The following is an 18701-nucleotide window of genomic DNA, read 5'->3' as shown; positions in this document are numbered from 1 at the left end:
TGGGCGGGGGACGCGGGCCTAGGGCCTGCCCCTGTTCCTCCTCCTGCCGCGCCTTTCCCGGCTCTTCACGCCTCTGCGCTAGCACGCGGTGTGCTCACCCAGCTCGCTTGGCACGACGTCGCTCACTGCACTGTCAGGGGTTTGTGTTTGCCTGAGGCCAGCGCAGTGCCGGTGTGGTTAGGCTAAGCAGCCAGGAAATTGGGAAAAGGAAGAGGAATGTGAGATACAGGGATTTAACTTTTTACAGTAGTAAAACAGCTTTACGCCAACCTGTTAATTCAACTACAACATAAACATGCAACTGTAGACTCGGTGTGAGATGGATGATACTGATTCTAATCATGCTAAGGAAATTTTCTACGCTGCCTAAGACTCTGTGTTTACATTCCTGTTTTAAGGTGGCAGGAGCTCAGCCGGGGCCAAGTGCTCAAGTTGTGGTTTGGCTCCTGATGCATTTTGCTTGTCCCTCTGGTGTTCTCTGATTGCTGCATCTATTCGGTGAAGAGTTTTGGGTTAGCTTGTTAGAGCTGCGGGGAGGCCGTGGGATGTAGCTTTGGTACTGTTGACGTTCTCTGCAATTCTGCCAAAGGTTTTATGGCTGAAGGAGGACCTGGTCATTAATCGGTGGAGCTGTGGTTTATAATAAAGCACAGGGACCATTTTCTGGCAGTTAGCACATCCTAGAATAATTATCCATACTCCAAGGAATATTCCATAATGGGTGAAAGTGTTTCTGTACAAAATTATTGTCAAACAGAAAATGTTTCTTCTGCCATTGTTCAAAGCTTCTGGATTGTGATAAAACCCCAAGCCATTAGGAATGGCTTGGACCTAAATTCTGGATTCCTAGCTTCATATGCAAAATCAACATAAATTTCCAGATTTCCTTCAGGTAATAACAAAAAATACTTTGTTACAATATTCAGCTAATGGATGGATGGGATACGGCTATATAAAACAAATGTAGACTACAGTCAATTAAATTTGCTTTGTCGCTAGGTATATGCTTCCAATTTATAATAAATGTTATTTTGCCATTTCCTGGATTCAACTCAACCCATGAAAATAAATGAAGTTGGTTCTCTGAAGTTCGTAGTGGCTTGTAGTCCCTGTTTGATTTATTCATGTTCATAGAAGATGAAAGTTGTCTCTAAAGTAGTAGCTGGAGTAAAGACAGACTAAAAAGTAGCTTGCTTTTGCTGAAAAGGGATGTTTCTTCTGACAACTGAAGTATAATTGAAGTTTGAGCAAGTCTTTCTGTCTTTTTTATCTCCACTGATATATTTTTTAGATGGCATGATCATGATTTCTGTTGCAGTAATGTGTTGGGATGCCCTGGTGGTTGCAATGGATTTGGCGAATGGTTTTATTTACTGAAAGTATTCTGAGGGTATTTTTGTTAATGCAAAAATTTGGGACAGAAGGTGAATTTTTAAATACTTAGTATTTTGTTATTTGAGCCTGCTGCTTAGTAAGAGTAATAAACAATATGGGATGAGAACTTTAGACAATAAAATTGGTGTGCCTGATCATATAAGTGAAGAAAACAGGAACTCTGTTTCAGCTGAGGGAAACGTAGGCTATTCTTTATTTTTCTAGCTTGATAGAAATAAATAAATAAATACATCCTCCTGTTTCTTTCTGTTATTTCTGCTTTCATACCTTGCTTAATGCCATTTCCATTGTTGCTTTCAATATTGCCACGCAGACTATTTACCTAAAGAAAAAATGACCTTTTTTGGTCAAGTGAAGGAGGATGAAGAGGAGGAAGAAAACCCTACTTCAGTAATTATGGGGAAAATCCCCAAGTACAACTTGGCATGATTTACAGAACTCCTATTATTATTTTTTTTACGAAAAGAAATTAGTCGGTTCTTAAACTAAATTAATCTGACACTCTTAAAGGGGGATACTGATGGAAATATTTTTTCACTCTGCTTAAGGGATTCTTAAAACATATTCTTCAAAGAAAAAATGGCCTGCAGAGTGAATTAAAATAGCTTCTAGTTCTCTTCTTCATCACTCAATAATGTATGAAAAAGCTGAAAATGCTTTATTTTATTTTGGTAACGTGAAACGTTGACAGTTCTGGTTATTTCTTTGTATCACCTGGAAAAGTCTTTAGTAATGCGAGATATATACGGTGAAACATTTTCAACTTATATCTGAAATAGCAAAAGCGTCTGAAAACTTTGACGGTGACATCTTTCTTTCCTCTTTCGTAGATGTTTGAGTAAATATTTATGAATACAACTTCCCAATATCTCATCTGAACATTTCCTTTCCTTCTTTCTTGTCTATCTTTTAGCTTTTTGTAATTCTGCAATCCTGTAAGTACCTGCTATTTGTTTCAAGTAAAAGAATGTTATTTTCCAGAAAACTGTAACTTTGGGATTTCTTGCTCTTTTTGCATCAAGTGTGAAGATAAAAAGTTGTGGTTGTCTTCTGTAATCATGAAAAGCAGAATGATCTGGAGTTCAGACAAACTGGATTTTTTAAGGGAGGTTTCTTCCTCAGCCTACTTAAAAGATCCTGTTTGTAGCACAGTGTCAAAAACATTTTTTTTTAAGTCCGTCGAAAGGGAGGTGAATAGTGCCTCAAGGTAGAAACAAGAAGAGTGGAGGTGAGCACTGGAAACCGGCATTGCTGCTGAAGAAAGTATTCATGGAAATTCATCCTCTATCTCATCTCTCTCTTTCTCTCTCTGTTTTTCTTGCTTCCTCTCTCTCTGATCTGCTCCCCCTCCTCTTGCCCAAAAGTTGAGGTATCCCCTTGCTTTGACAGGTGGAGGAGCGTGCCTCTATAGAGGTTTCTTCTGGCATCAAAGGGCCCTTTGATGCCTATTTGCAGTGCTAGTTAGTTTGAGTGGAGGTAAGTGCCTGTTTGTTTCAGCAGTTTGATGTCTGTGGAACTTGCTGAAAATTGCCTTCTGAATTTGCCTTCAGAATATTAATTCTTATATATAGAAGAGAAGAAAAGTTGAGACTGTAGATCACAAGGTTATTAAAGAAACATTGAGAGATTCAAAGCATATAACAGATACAGATGCAAAAAGCTGTCCAGGAGCTCAGTGCTGGTCTTCTTGATTCTGCAGTATCAGTAGTGCTAGGAGGTTTAAAGTGGCTCCAAAAGCGAGTCTTTCTGCTTTAATTAAGTTCAAACATACAAGTATTTCTAGTTGCTCTTTGTTTAAGCCAAAATATTTCTGTAAGATCATTACCCTTCAGTGCTAGTCCTTTTCAACTATCATTTCTGATTCCAAAACATCCAACTCCATTTTACTACTAAAACCTCTGATGGCAGCTTCCACTAGGAACCATGTGGTATATTGCCCATGTTTTCATTTTCAGTACATTATTTTTAAACCAAAAATACTGCAGAACTTCCTGCCCACTGCACTGATAAATCACGTAAACGTCTGCTTTTTCACATAGTATGCCTAGAAATGAGGCATTGTACCAAAATACTGAATGTGGGAGTTAATTCTTAGGTTACAGCGAGGAAAGCTCTGCGTGTCTAAAGCCTTTGTGTTTTAGACAGACAATAGCATGGTTATTTATGTCGACCACCAAGGGGAACATGACCTCTCAGACTGTAGCAGGAACTGTCCAACTCTGGGAGTGAAGAGCATCCTTGTGACTTCTCACTTGATGGGAAAAGGCAATGACTTGACTGACTTCTTGAGCAGATGCAACGGTGGGACGCAAGAATATCTCCTAGTCACTCTGTTCCAAGCTGAGTTGGAAGCCCAAACTGTAATGCTTCATTGCCAGAAAAAATGACAGTGTTTCAAAACTACTTGACAGTAAACAGAACACAATGCTGATGTCGTCTGGACTGGGACTGGGAAATAATCTCATGTCCATGTTCTCAATGCTTTTATTGATGTAGAAAGTCAATGGGACAAATCTAGAATGCTCTTGGTGACTGAAAGTGGAGTTGGCAGCTTTGCCTTTTAATCATTCTGGATCTGATGTCAAGACCATGAAACCTACTTCAGTTCATTTGGTCTCTTCTTTCCTAGTGAGGGAAACTCTGTTTTGATCATATATGTCTCAACATGCCATGTTGCTTCTGCAGTGCTTTGGGCATTAGATTGTTCTTCTGAGAGTCCAAGAGTTCTTTGGGGAAGATGCCTGCATTTGGGCAAACTCACTTGAAGTGGGAAGGATTCCCTGTCTTGCAATGGACTTGAAAAATCTTGGCATTTGAAGCAGTCACAACTGACTTTTGGTTTGACAGGGTTCTATCTGTCTGTTTCCTGTTTTGAGTTCCTACCTTCATCTCCAAAAAAAGTGTATTTACTCTTCAGATTTTACTGGTGCTGTTTCCATGTATTCCTCCTCGTTTTTGAAGCCTTTTCCTTCCTAGACTTAGACTTCTTTTCTCATAAATGTATGTACCTTCATAGCATTTGAGTTTTTCTTTTTTTCATTTCTTTGAAGATGACCACCTTTGTAATCTATATCTACCTAAAGAATGAGTGGGCAGGTGAGATGTAGGCATATGAGTTGGTCACCCTACACCCTATTCCACAAAGTAAATGTATTTTGCATCTTAATTTCTTCTTTGTATGTGTGTGTCTGAAGAAATTTCTGCTTCCATCTTTCCATGCAACTAATCTGCCTGTATTTTTCTGAAGCTTTCCTGAAATTCATACTTCATAGGACTAAGTAGGGATATTAATAGTAACAGGGAGATGGGAAAGCAAAAAAATATGGCTTCTCTGTGAAATCTGGAGATAACGTTTTTCTTTTTCAGAATGAAAGGCCCTGTAAGTAGAAGAGGAGGATAATGTAAGGTGTTTTCTTGGGTCTTTTAACTTATCTGAAAAGGATGCCATTTCTTGCTACTCTGCAATGTAAAAGTTGGACATTATTTTCAGATAGTCTGTGGTGTTCTGAAATGCTAACCCAAAAGGTACGCTAAGTAGATCAGTGTGATTTTTTGCTAGTGAAGTTCCTGAAGATTAGAGCTGGCATTTTTCGGTAGTTAATCTGCTTCTAAGGTGTAGCAGTGCTGGGTATACAATTCACTGATGCACATTAATTAAAATATCTGTGCTGTGTTCACTTATGCTATCTTTCGTTTTTCTTTTTCTTTTCTCTTTTCTTTGTTTTGTTAAGCATTGCAGGCTGTATGTACCGAGTAGTTCAGACGACGGGACCAGATGGAAAAAACCTTCTGAAATTACTTCCAATTTCTAAATCTTCTGGAAGCTTTGTGCCAGTAGTTCAGTCTTCAGCCATGCCAAATAATTCTAAAGCGAGTATTTCTAGTCCAGTCCATCTTACTTTTAAGACACAGCTTGCCAATACTACTGCACCTTCATCTGTTAAGATACCTGTTTTTCAGTCTCCTGATCCTGGAAAGATTATTCTTACAAGGACATTAGACAAACAGGAAAGTGTTAGGGCAGGTTCTGAAAAAGAAAGCTTAATTCCAAAATCAGCTGCTAACATCCAGAGCAGTTGTGTTTCAGTTGATAGACTGTCTTTGCAGAACATTGCTGTAACAAGTTCATCTAACCAGAGTAACACTGCATACATGTTGGTAAACACAAAAAGTCTTCCAGTTACTGTGAAGTCTCCAGTACTGCCCTCTGGCCACCACCTCCAGATACCAGCTGATGCAGAAGTGAAATCTGTCCCAGCTTCTTTTTTACCACCTGCAATACAGCAAAAAATACTTGCAGCTGCAGCAACGAATGTGTCTGGAGGAGCTGACAGTACAAAAATGCCAACTGTTATTTACGTGTCACCAGTGAACACAGTGAAAACAGTACTTCCCAAGCGTTTGCAAGCCATTTGCCCAAAACCTGCCACAGAAGTTTCAAAAACATTAATAATGACAGCTACACAAAAGGGAAATAGTTGTTCTTCTGAGACAGTAACATCTGATGGTCAGCAGTGCCAGCAAACTCCAATGAAATGGATTGTGCAAGAAAGTCCACAGTCATCAGCGCCTTGCCTTATTCCTGTAAAGTCATCAAATAATATGGCTTCCAAGATCTTGAAAACTTTGTCAGACATGAATAATGTAGAAGTTAACTCTGCAAATATTTTACCACTCTGTTCTAGTGGTCCTGGTGGAAGCCAAGCAAAAATCACACCTTTTAAAGATAATGCTCTGGTCATGTACAATGGGAAGGTCTATTTGTTGACCAAAAGAGGCTCTGATGTTCTGTCAGCCCAAGCTGACAAACAAGCATCTTCCTCTTCTGATGCTTCACTTAAAAAGGAGACATCTAAGCTAATTGATTCTACTGCAGTCAATAAAATAACCAATAAAGTAGTGAATCTGGTATTGTCAAAAAGCAAAGGAATGGTGCTATCTCAGAAAGATCCAAAACCATGTACAAACTCAAAAAATTCTTCACCAACTGGCTTAAGAAATGACTTAAAATCTGCACCTGCAGCTCTGGTGACATCAAGCGCTAATCAGCAGAATTCCACTGTAAACCAGAGAAAGAGTTTGCCCTTCACCGAGAGCATTTCAAGTGGAGTGACCCCTACTACAGCAGTAGGGACACAGGAAAATGTATGCCAAAATGGCAAAGAAAATATTCATTCCCCCAAAGCAGCAAGTGCTGTTTTACCTCAGTCTAAGCAAGAGTGTGCTTTCAGTGAAGACTGGCAAAAGGTAACTCTCTCCAATAAACATGCCCATCTCAGTCTCTGCTAAATTGTTAAATGATCCTGGTTCTATTTGAACAAAATGGCTATTAATAAGTTCACAGATTTTTGTAACCAGATATCCTGTCACTGGAAATGCTGGTCTAAAGTGTGGTTCTATTCAATAAACAACCTTTTTTTTTCAGTAAGATTGCACTATGCAAGTGAGAAAATGCATAAAGAAAAGAAAGGGGCAAGGAAAAGATTACTTTTTATTTTCTCACAAGATAAATTGTCGGTAACAACTGAAACTGTAGGAAAGTTGTTGATTGTTTGAGCTCTGGGAGCTCTCTGCTTTCTAGTGTTGTTGATGCCACATCCTTACAGCACAGCCATTGACTGTGTTGTAGGTGTGATGTAAGGTAGAGAAGTTTGCAGCTACACAAGAGGAAAACAAGGTGGAAGAGCAGGGTTTGTCATCCAGAGACAAACTCTGGTGTTACACTGAGTCAGCTCCAGTTTCCGCTAGCTCAGACAGCCAAAGGCAGGAGCTGTGTTTCCTTCCTTTCATGCCATGATGGACTTGAGGGATCCGCCTCCTTTGACTCATGGTTTCATGTCAGGCAGAAGAAACTCTTGAGATCTTTAATGGCTTCCCCCCTTCAGGCTGGACCTACATTTTAAGATAATAATATCAAAAATATGTAAAAAGTCCTTAGTCTCAAATCCCACAAACTCTACCTGTGAAGGATTGTAGGTCAAGTTTTCAGTTGCTCAAGAGGCCAGAATGAACTTGCCTCCAGATTGAAAAGTCATTCTGAAGCTAGTTTATACTTGCTTGTGTTGACCAGGCAGAAGAGAAATGTCAGCTAAGCATATTTGTGCAAATTTTAGACATTTAATCATTGCAACAGACTGTCAGACCTCTTTTTTGATTGTTCCTCACCTGAAAAATGGTTAAAATAGACATTTTTTTAAAATATATTTCAGTGCTGTGTGATGCCAAGTGTTAGCATTCTCATTTGCTTTAACCTCTGTGAAAAATAGCGTATAAAATGTTTGCTGCTTTTAGTCCATGAATTTGCAAGCCCGTGGATTGCCAGACATACTGATGTGAGATTGAACTTGAGATCAGAAACAGCTCAGGTTACAATGAGGTTAGATACGAGAGATGGCTAATAGTGCTTTGTGAATATTATCAACCACAATGCAAATATGAAATGCATTCAACAGTCTGAAAGTGACACTGTAAAGACACTGTCTGATCTTCCATCATCTTCCTTTGTTACTTTGAAGTTTTAGAACAGGTGATTCCCTTGTTACTTCTTCTACTTTTGTGGTTTACTAGTTGGACTGTGCATTTTCTGGATGTTCCACAATGTACTTGGGGTTTAAAATAACGAACAAGAGTGTTAGACCTATGATAATATGTATATGATTTCTCAAAATTGGCTTACCTGTGTTAAATATAAGTCTTGGAGAATGGAAGACAAAACAAATGTTAATCTGTCTTTCTAGTAACTAGTTTTTAGTTTATATGTATGAAGCGAGAAAGAGAGAGAGAGTGTGATTGATGGCTCTCTCACTGTTTCTGTATTTCAGATCCAGTGTGAAAAGATGGATTCACCGGCAAAGGTTATTCAAATCAAACACCAAGAGAAGCCCCATTGGAAACAAAACTTGGAATTAAGGAGAAAATTTGGTCTGTCTAAGGAGGAGAGAGTGTACCTTAAGAGAATACCATTAAGGACCTCCTATGAGAAACCAGAAGAAAGGGTTTGTTCCAGTAACAGCTTGAAAAGGAAAGATGATTCTAGCAGTTCATCATCGTTAGATGTGGAAATAACAAATCAACATCAGGAATGTGTTAAAGAGGAAAAGGTATCTTGAAATTTTTCAGTGCTAAAATGTGTACTGCAGCACATTCAGAAAGCAGCATATGTATAGTCAATACAGAGCTGCGTGTTTATTTGAACCCTCCCACCTCTGGATTCATCAGGGCAAGTCAGTAATTATTACGGTCCTTGTGAGAATTGTTCCTAGAACTTGTGTGTGTACCGCAGAGTTGTGTGATTTCAGTACAACTTGAGTACCACCTAAGAATTTTTATCCTCTTTTCTGGGTTCCACGGGAGGAAATTTGAACAAATGCTTTGAAGAAGACTGGACTCTCTAGTGGTGGCTGAACAGTCAAAGGGATGGTCTTTATTGGAATAGAAACCATACCTCTGTATCCTGATTTATATTTAGCCTTCTGCAAACAGTTAACGTTTATCCAGTAGTGCAACGAATATAAGCAGAATAATAGAAGAATAATGTCTTGGGAGACTTTACCCTTGAGTTTGAAATCAGTCGAGTGCCATTATTTCAAGGCACTTCAGTCACTCACATGACTAGGTGTGGCTGACTTCCAAAGAAAGGTGTCCACTTAGTTATGTGAGATTTTATTAAAAGAAATTTACCTGTGTACCTGTCTAATCTTTAGAGTTACAGATGTCTTTATAAACTTAGTCCTTTTTCATTGGCTAGGAACTTGCTTGGGTGCTTCTGGAAAGGTTCCCTCGGTGTAAGGACTTCCACCTCAATGCATTACAATGATTTCATCCATCCAAAGTAGTTCTGTTCAGCCATAGTGTTCTGAATTTGCTTTTGTGTGATTCTACTCTACCCAGTCAAAGGCTTTCTCAGGTTTTAATAATTCTGTGTTTAAGAGCCCTGCTTTGAGCAGATCTGCTGGCTGCTCTTAGTAAAGTACATTAACATTTAAATAACAAAACAGCTGGGAGGAATGCAGTCTTGTAATGGACATTATTGCTAATGTTTGAGTTTTTTGGAAATGTAAGCATTGAAGAATTCTTCTACGTTTTGAATTTTCCCATCAAGTTAGATAGAAAGTTTTTGTCTTGCACTGCAGTTAAAGAACTTAAGCAGCAACAGGAGATGATAGGTATGCATAGGAAATGTAGAAGTGCACTGTTGACTAAGGAAGGAATTCAGTGTTCTGGAATGGTTAACTGGGAATCTTTGTAGAAAAATATTGAACGCGGAAGTATGTTTGCTCAAATTGCTAAAAGAAACATCTTCCATGTAGTAATTCTAAGAAGCTTACAACAAATAACTTGTAATTTGTGCCTAGTGAACTGTGATGTTATAGCGTAGAACGATGCTCAGTTTAACAGAAGTATGTTTTGTATGTTTCTTGACTGTGCAGATAATTGTGGATCTGGAAGAGGATTTGACTAAGAAAAGAAAAATAAAATCCTCACCACTGTCAGACAGTGGAAAGAGAAGGAAAACTTCAGTCAAATCAGCCACAAGTCCAAGTTCAGAAAATACCAGCTCAGGTTCCAGTGTACTTAACAGAAGTGTTTCACCTCCACCAGTCTTATCGCAGCAAAATATTTCCACAGACTTTGTTACATCGTCTCTAGGGAGGGACCCTGAGCAAGATCCTTACTCTCAATACAGTGACGTTACAGACTCAAGTATTCCAGTTTTAGTGTCTTGTGAAGATGATACTTCAGTTCTTGAAGGTTCTTTCAGAGATGATGCTTTCCCTTTGACTCCTCCAGACTTGGATGAAACAATACGGGATGAAAAAATAAAACGACTTAAACAGCTCTTAAGAGAACGAGAAGCGGCACTTGAAGAGATGCGTAGAAAAATGCAGCAAAGCTGAAATACTGAAGCTGGTGATCTGGACCATATTCATCTTCATTTCAGTGACTTCAAGAAGAAAGTCCTTGTTTAAACGAACATGAATATTTCTGATAGATGGAATCTTAATGAGATTTACAGTATGTGTGTATTTAGAGAAGTATAGGTTTCTTGTTAAATACCAGAAATAAAAGACTTGGAACATCAAATTCTGCTTCTGGGACATTATATGTATCAAAGAATGCAGAAGATGGGCATTTTTATTAGTGTATTCTCTATATTTTGAATTGAGGGCTTTCTATATTAGTCCTAGCAAATAAACTTTCCCACTTTGGAATTCCGTGGCCTATCTCTTAGAAACTGAATGTAAATTGCAAACCCCAATTGTAGATATTTTTTTGTTTTCCTAATGTTTTATAGTGCATGACAACTTTTGTGAATTCCTGAGAACTGTCAATTGTCATAAAAGGTCAATGGTCAGTATTTAATAAATGCTATTTAAGTCATCTGGGAATTAGACTTTAGGCAGTAATAATGCAGATATTTATACAAAACCTCTTACAGATGTGAAGACAGAAGCAGTAGAAATCCCTGCTCACAGTTCTCTAGATACGTGTCTCTTACCGTTACTATTGTAAGCCTTTATAAGGCCTTTGCCAGCTGTGCAATGTTGAAGTTTGGTTATGGGGTTATTTTGGGGGGGGGTGGAAGGTGTATTTTTTTTAAACAGAATTATGTTGAATAATAATTTGTTGAAGCAAAAAAAGGCATATTTCTTTATCCAGGGGTGGTATCTTTAATAATTTTTGATAAGTATCTTTTCCATTAATTTGTTCAGTCGTTATTTGAACATGTCTCTTGCTACCTTCATTTGATGCTACCTTAGTTTTGCATTGTAGGAGAGAATGTGCAGTCAAACTGTCTTTGCCATCATAATTTTTATAGACCTTTACTGTAGTGTATTTTCCCAGCATATTCTGTCATGTGTTGTATGGACGCCTTTCACTACCCTCTGTTGTCCATGTCGTTGAATCTTGTAAGGCCCTTCTGCAGTTCTTCAGTCTTTGTTGCAGCCATGAATAACTGTTTTGCCAACAGAATTTGTCATTGTTTTTTTCTTGTCCATTTATGGTTATATTCAACATCACTGATCTCTGTAGAACTCCATTGCTGATTTCTGTTCATGGGAGACTATTTGCTACTATTCTTATTTTCTGTATGTTAATCAAATTTTCATCTGCAAGGTTTTTCTCTATTATCACATGGATGCCTAGTGTATGTGTAGGGTTTTGGTGAAGGATGTTGCTTTGGAGATACATCTTTGGAGAGCCTAGTAGGCTGTATAAGCCCTATGTTCCTTATCAATATACATCTTGACAGCGTGAAAAACTCAAGTGGATTAGAGAGGCAGGACAGCCTTTACAAGGGAAGAAAAAGGCGGTCCTTGCTCTGAAGAGCTTGAGATAAACCAAGTGTAGGAGAAGATGATACACCAAACATGCAATGGTGGGTGAAGAAGGAAGGTATATAATGGAACTAAACTCTTTAATGATTGAGATTACTGTATAAAAGGCAAGTGCCTGTGATAGAGCAAGCAAGTAAGGGTGATACTATCATGGGCATCCATGGGTTCACTGTGTATGGAGTGAGTGTTTTGGGGCAGAAATCCCATAGTTCAGCATAGGGAAACACACCTCGTGAAGGGCTGATGCACAGCGGAGAGAATGATGTGGATGAATTGGGCCTCATGACCTACGTTATCATGCAGCCCAAGTATCACAGAGCTAGGAGCACATGCAAGACAGCTGAGCACCTGAGGAAAAGACTCTGTTGATTGGACCAGTGACCTGCGTCCTGTAGCCTGACAGTGAGGCTGAGTTGCTTATGGAGCAGGTGTGCACAGATGATGTGTGTCCTTTATTGGTAAATGTGCAAAGCAAAGAGGCTAATTTATGGGAGATGATTTTTTTGAGCAGCCAATGATACCAGTGAGAAAGATGTCTGTTTGCAGTCTCACCTGTGCGTGTTCCAGAGAGTGTGGAAGAAGCATAAATTTGGCCAGGCCTGCTTATCAAATATAAGCAGTAGTGAGGAGGCAATTGTTTTGTGTGAGAAGTGGGAATATTCCCTGCATGTTGACCCTGGCCAACTGCCAAGCACCTACCCAGCTGCTCGTTCGCTCCCCTCTCCTGCAGGATGGGGAGAAAATAGAAGGCAAGCAAGACTTGTGAATTGAGATAAAGACAGTTTAACAGGTTAAGCAAAAGCTGCATGCAGGCAAAGCAAAATAAGGAATTTAGTTACTGTGTCCCATCAGCAGGCAGATGTTTAGCCATTTCCTGGGTCTCAGCGTGCGTAATGTTTACTTGGGAAGACAAATACTGTAACCATAAATGTCCCTGCATCCGCCTCCTTTCATTAAGCTTTTATTTGCTGAGCATGGCGTCACATGGTATGGAATATCCCTTGGATCAGTTTGGGGTGACTGTCCTGGCTATGTCCATTCCCAACTTAGTGTCCATCCCCAGCCTACTTGCTGGGAGGGATGCAGAGTGAGAAAAAGAGAAAGCCGTGATGTTGTGCAAGCATTGCTCAGCAACAGCCAAAACACTGGTGTGCTATCAACACTCTCTCCCTCACAAATCCAAAACAGGACCGCATGGGCTGCTATGAAGAAAATTAACTCCATCCCAGCCAGACCCAACATGTCGGGACGGCAATCAGGAAGGAGATAGAAGCAGCCTTGTGTCTTGTATCGGGTGCTGCAGTCACCTGTTGTGGTACTCTTCCAACAGACATCACTCACCTATCCTGTCTGTCTTCTGACAAAAGTCTTTCCTCTATTTTCCAATGATCTTCAAAGAAATTAATGAATCTGAGTTCACTTATCCTCTCCTTTTGCTGGGTGGATTCCAGGTTTGACATTCTACGACACACCAGAGGTGTGTTCTTCCAGAACCTCTTTTACCCTAGCAAAGTGGTCCATTAGCCTGAGTTTTCTCTAGAGACAATGGTAAGATACTGAAAATTCGGAGGAGAATCCTCACTGCAAGGTTTTGAAGAAATGTGACCAGTAGGATTTGGTGGAAAAAAAGTGAATGGGCTATTGCCTTGCGATCTGGAAATGGAAAACACAAGGTGCAATTCAGAAAGACAAAGCTAAGCCATCTATGGAAGAGAAAGAGATGTCTTTCTTGGAACAACATCAATGCAAAGTTGAAAGGATCACTGAGAGCCAAGAGAAGCCACTTGGTGTGCTGATGTAGGAAAGTTGCGCCAACAGCAGGAGCAAAGGGACTTCCAACAGGCAAGAACATTGCAGGTTGTTGGAACTGCTCCTCATCCAGACACATTATTGGTAGCACAGATTCTATTTTTCTGCACTGTTCATCCTTGAACTCCTATGATCTGTTAAGAATTTCTTTGTGACAGAAAAACTAGAGTCCTGGGAACACCGGCTGTGGCCCCAGGAGTGAAAGTTACTGGCAGCCATCCCTGTGTGCAGCCTTGGATGGCAGAAGGCATTGCAGTTACACACCATGCTTGCTGTGTTAAGTACATAGCAATATGAAAACCATGAATTTAGGCTGTGAATTAAAACTATTACTTTCAAGCAAATATTCAGGAAGAGTCAGTGGATGACCTTTTAGGAATTTCTGGCTCCAAAGAGCAAAGGTGGCAATGAGTGCTGGACAAAACAGATTGGGAAGCAAAGACAATACGGTGCCAGCTGCCAACATCAACCTAACCTGGTGACTTGGAGTATCTGGACAGAACTATCCATGTGCAAAGGTGTTACTTTTCAGCTAGAGGACAACCCACTACAGCACCAGCATTTCTGTATGAGGACACAAATCTTCACAAAGGTCTGTCCCAGCCATTGAGCCTGAGAGGCCACCTGGAAGCTGGGCACCCTAGAGTCCATCAGGTCCAGTTTCTTCCTGGCAAGCCAGCAATCAGCTGCTGGGGGTGGAGGTGTGCAGAAATATGAGTTAATTTGCAGATACTTGTCATCAGGGATGTGCAGATTCAGCTTTCAAACCGTTTTGGGCAGTGTGGAAGTGACCCTGAATTTCCTACAATTGTGTGATTTAAGTGGACAAATTGTGACCAATCTCCAATGGCACAGTCATCAGTGGGAGGCCGAATTTGGCAGAGCCCTACCTGACCTCCTCTTGTGGATGTGGGAGGCCTAGAGCAGTTACAGTGCAGTCCGAAGAGACCTTCTGGCAAATGGGAAGGGAGATGACACTGCTTTCAAAAGCAAGACATAAAAGCAGAAGTAGTCAGTGCTGGATTAGTCTGAAGATCCACGTAGCCCATCATCGTGTCTCCAGCAGAGACCAACATGGGGAAGGAAATCAGAATGGAGACTGATAGTGGATGCCTAGAAAAGAGTACAAAGACATAATGATTGTATGCAAGATTGTATGCAAGACTTCACTGGTACTTTTCATTTTCCAGCTAAAATAGCTCTGAAAAAGAGGTGGTATCTTTATGTTTAATACCCTTTGGTTTTTTTTTCTTCGTCTGTTATATTTTTCTGTTAACTTTTTTGAGGTGAGTGTAACCAGTCCTCAAGTCACCATGTCCAAGCAAAAAATGATTTTGTAGACTTTTTTGATCATACTCTTCAGTCTTTCTTTTCCTAGACTGGGAAATTCTGTGTAGGCATCCTCTGACCAGAAACTATCCCAAACTTTTGACCATTTTTCTTGCCCTTCTCCATAGCTTTCCAGTTCCACCATAATCTTTTTCAGATGGATGGACCAGAACCACTATACTGATTAAAATGTCATTGCATCATGGAGTTACAGTGGCATTTTGATGGGTTTTGGTTTGCTCTCTATACTTGCCTAATAATTTCTTATATTGAGCTGATATTTTTGTGGACTGATCTACTAAATTTGCTGATCTCTTTGAACATAACAGCTCATTTAGAGCTCATTATTGTGTATGGAAACACAAGGGTTTTCATTCATCTACACTGAATTTCATAATTTGTTTAATTGCTCGGTTATTTGGTGTTATGAGAACCTTCTGAAGCATTTTTCAATTTTCTTGAGAGCTATGCCACTGGCAGACTTTGACATCTTGCTCTTCACCCACTTTTCTAAATAATTTGTGAATATTGAAGAGTACAAGCTCCAACAGGAGTATCTGGGACTTCTTCCTTTCATTGAGAAACCGACTGTTGAATAGCCTTCCTTCTCTTTAAACCAGCTATTTACATAGCTGAGGACAGTCCCGCTTTTGCAATAGCATCCTGGTTTCTCTAAAACTGTAGTGAAGGAAGTCCAGGTAGATGATTGACCATAGATCCCTGTTTACAGGGACACCAATTCCTTCGGTAAATGATAGTGGATTTGAGGCAGGTCTTGTCTTGACTGAACCTGCAGAGACTTTTCTTCGGTTGTAGAGAATTGTAATAGAAAAGAGAAGACCAGTCTGGAGAGAGAATGAACAGCCATGGGAGCAGCAGAAGAAACAAGCGGCAGGAGGGTGAGAATGGCAGTGGTCAATGGCATTGAGATTAGCAGGTCATCGAGATCCCAGCACATCTGTTTGCAGCTACTGAGGACTTCCAGCTCAGGAAACTAATGACAGTCTAAAAAAAGGCAACAGCCTAAAATGGAAACTCAAGCCTTTAAGAGATGATGGTGGGAAGATAGGGTAGGAGTCAAAAGATACCCAGACAAGAAGGAAAAGGGTGGTAAGTAAATCCAGATGGTTCACACAAGTGGGGAAGGATGGACAGACAAAAAGATCAATCTGTCACTCCTAAAGGGTATAAAAAGGTCCTTTCAAAGCCGATAGGTAGTTGCCAAAGTCAGAACCACCCAGGAGATGTGGGGAGGATTTGGAAGCTGGAGTCATCCTCCATGTCACAGCAAGCAACACTGGACAAGCTGCCTGGATACAGGTGTCTTGACACTGAGCTACTGGCCAGACCATGTGGACACCTACCTTGGTACCTGCCTGTAGTTATGAGCGCGAGGGAGGGTTTTAATTTAAAATAAAATCTTCTCCAGTAAGGCCTACCATTGAAATTTAGTACATTGTTCTGCAGTGTCACATTTTCCTACACAGTCTAGCATTGCTATTCCATTATTCTATTTTTATTATAATTTCTACCTATTTTATTGGTATGGACAAGAAAGTGCTGCTCTTATGGCTCCATAGACATCCCTGGGAATGCTTCAAAAACTTGGTGTTGTATTTGCCACTCTACTGTCCTCCAGTACTGAAGCACTTCTCAGTGAGAACTTACTTCAGCTCTTTCATCTTTTATTCCTTTAGGGTTCTTGTTTGAACATGAGACTATAATCCTGCCCATTCATAAACACATTACTGTTCATCAGTTTGTTTTGAAACTTCTTACCCACATCTCAGTTTCGGACAGATCCATCAGTTCCCTGTGATGAAAGGATGGAACCTTTCTGGGCTCTTCTGAGGTGGTCACAGGTACCAATATCTTAATTTTTTTCTGATATTTACTTTGAAGATTCATTTTATATCTTGATCTTTCTGGCCAACTTCCTCCTGATGTTTGAAAACACATTTGTTGTCCCTTAAGTCACCCTCTCATTTGGATGCAAGTTCAATTTATCCAAGGCTTTTTTTCCTACATCTAATGGCTGCCTTAACCCAGTTCAGCCATGCTGGCTGTCCTCCTCCCCCTCCAAGTCTTTTTGGGCTAGGTGGCACGCATTTGCTCTCTAAACAGTCTCCAGTGACTTGCATAGATTTTGCCCTTTGGGCTAACCCTTTTAATTCTTGCTTTTTTTTTAAATTGATGATGGCCTCACTAATCATTTTTCTTTAAGTAATAAAAAAAAGAATAAAACCATGAAGACCTTGTTTCAATGCATAAAGGATGAGTCAGCTGGAACAGTTTCCTTCCGTTACACTACAAGCTCCTAGCTATCTCCTGCCCCATCTTCTCATGCTTCTCTGAAGATAACGCTCAGTCCTTGCCATGTTCTCTGTTGGTTTTTTTCTTTGCATTTTTACCGCATCTTTCTTACACATTCTTCTCTCTCACCAAAGCTGCCCCCCCAAGCTGGCAGCCTCCCATTTGGCTTTGGGTGGAAATACATGCTTATTTTTGTACTCCACCTCTCACACCTGACAGGTGGTGTTTAAGCTTAACGCAATCTGACAAACCTGAGCTGTCCAGGTGGTAGAACGAGGATTCACCAAGAATTTGAGTGACTGCTGGATGTTGCCGTTTTAGCAGGTTTTTCTCCATTTTTAGTAGATGTCTTATGTTAGCATTCCTGTCAGTCTTCCCAAGAGGGCTGTGACTCCTTGGCATGCTTCATCTCCAGAGTCCAGCTGCTGACTGATGCCTCCATCCTTGCTGTCCTTGGAGCGCGGTGTGGGGCTCATTTGCTAATGCTATAGAGCCACCTTGCACACCAAGCAGGTGAGAAAGTCAGCCCTGTTTTCAGTTACAGTCTCACAAGAAGACACTGGTGTCATTTAGGTGGCAGTTTCTCTAGCCCAAGCCTGTAAGTTTACTGCAGTCAGCCAGGAGTAGAGTAAGAACAAGTTCACAGGAACTGGCAAGGACAAGAAGTATGAATGCAGCCACTCCTTAATGAGGAAATGCTGATGAACTCAATAGAAGTTCACTGAAACATCTCAACTTCTCAGGGAGCAGCAGGAGTGGGGCTACTCCCCAAGGAAGGATGAGCTGGGGGTCACTTGGGCATAGGCAGTGCCCTCAACAACCAGGGAGCTGGACCAGGTAGACAGAGCAGGGTGGTGATGACAGGGTCCAGGCATGAATGAGGTTCTGGGTCCATCCAAGATGTTCAGTCAGGGGCAGCAGGAGATGGGAGTGGAGACAGCACTGACTGCACGTTTGAGGTCCATGAAGGAGATTGGGTTGGAGGAAAGTTACCTACAGTCTAGGTCTGAGGTCTGTCCACAAAATAAAGCCAGGGGCAGAACTGAAGGCATGTCTGCCCACAACATAGCTCAGGCCAGGACTGGGTGCTTGAGCCTGGGCTCACGTGGAGCTCCTGGGCCATGGGCAGAAAGTGTGTGAGGAGGTCCCAGGTGAGGCTGGTCAGGGCAATTAAGGTATATTAATCCCCTCAGGGGCCTGTAAGTCCTGTAGCAGTGAGGGAAGCAGATCCTTGGGTTGACTGCTTGAGTCTTCAGCCTTTCCTCAGCCAGCGCAGTCTGACTGTGCCCAACTTCCTGCAGGGGGACTGGCCATCAAAAGCCTTTAGGAGGCGAGGTGAGACCTGGTCCAGCCCCCAGGAGCACTCCTCTGTGCTGGTGGGACTGCAGGGGAGGGGGAGAAAGGGGCAGTGATGCCATGGGGTCAGGTAACTCTGGAGTAGTCAGTCAGGAGTATGGAGCTGTTCCTGGGCGCTGCTCATCCATGTCCCTTTCATAGAATCATTAAGGTTGGAAA

The 18701-nt window shown here is 40.9% G+C and overlaps 1 protein-coding gene across 1 annotated transcript; it reads left to right on the top strand.

Annotated features, from left to right (window-relative positions):
- The first annotated feature begins 5130 nt into the window (after positions 1–5130).
- On the top strand, positions 5131–10292 carry LRIF1 (ligand dependent nuclear receptor interacting factor 1). The gene is made up of 3 exons (XM_009577376.1): positions 5131–6642; positions 8217–8495; positions 9825–10292. The coding sequence occupies exons 1-3, from the start codon at positions 5140–5142 to the stop codon at positions 10290–10292; spliced, it is 2250 nt and encodes a 749-aa protein (XP_009575671.1). The 5' UTR covers positions 5131–5139.
- The last annotated feature ends 8409 nt before the right edge of the window (positions 10293–18701 follow it).

Source organism: Fulmarus glacialis, unplaced genomic scaffold (genome assembly GCF_000690835.1).
Source record: "Fulmarus glacialis isolate BGI_N327 unplaced genomic scaffold, ASM69083v1 scaffold7025, whole genome shotgun sequence".
In the NCBI taxonomy this organism is placed as follows: domain Eukaryota; kingdom Metazoa; phylum Chordata; class Aves; order Procellariiformes; family Procellariidae; genus Fulmarus; species Fulmarus glacialis.
This window is presented reverse-complemented; position numbering and strand designations above follow the sequence as displayed.

Excerpts from the sequence above, each read along its gene's own strand:
- LRIF1 (XM_009577376.1), top strand. The coding sequence starts at position 5,140 with ATGTACCGAGTAGTTCAGACGACGGGACCAGATGGAAAAAACCTTCTG. Across the intron at positions 6,643-8,216 it reads TCAGTGAAGACTGGCAAAAG|ATCCAGTGTGAAAAGATGGA; the intron begins GTAACTCTCTCC and ends TCTGTATTTCAG. Across the intron at positions 8,496-9,824 it reads AATGTGTTAAAGAGGAAAAG|ATAATTGTGGATCTGGAAGA; the intron begins GTATCTTGAAAT and ends TTGACTGTGCAG.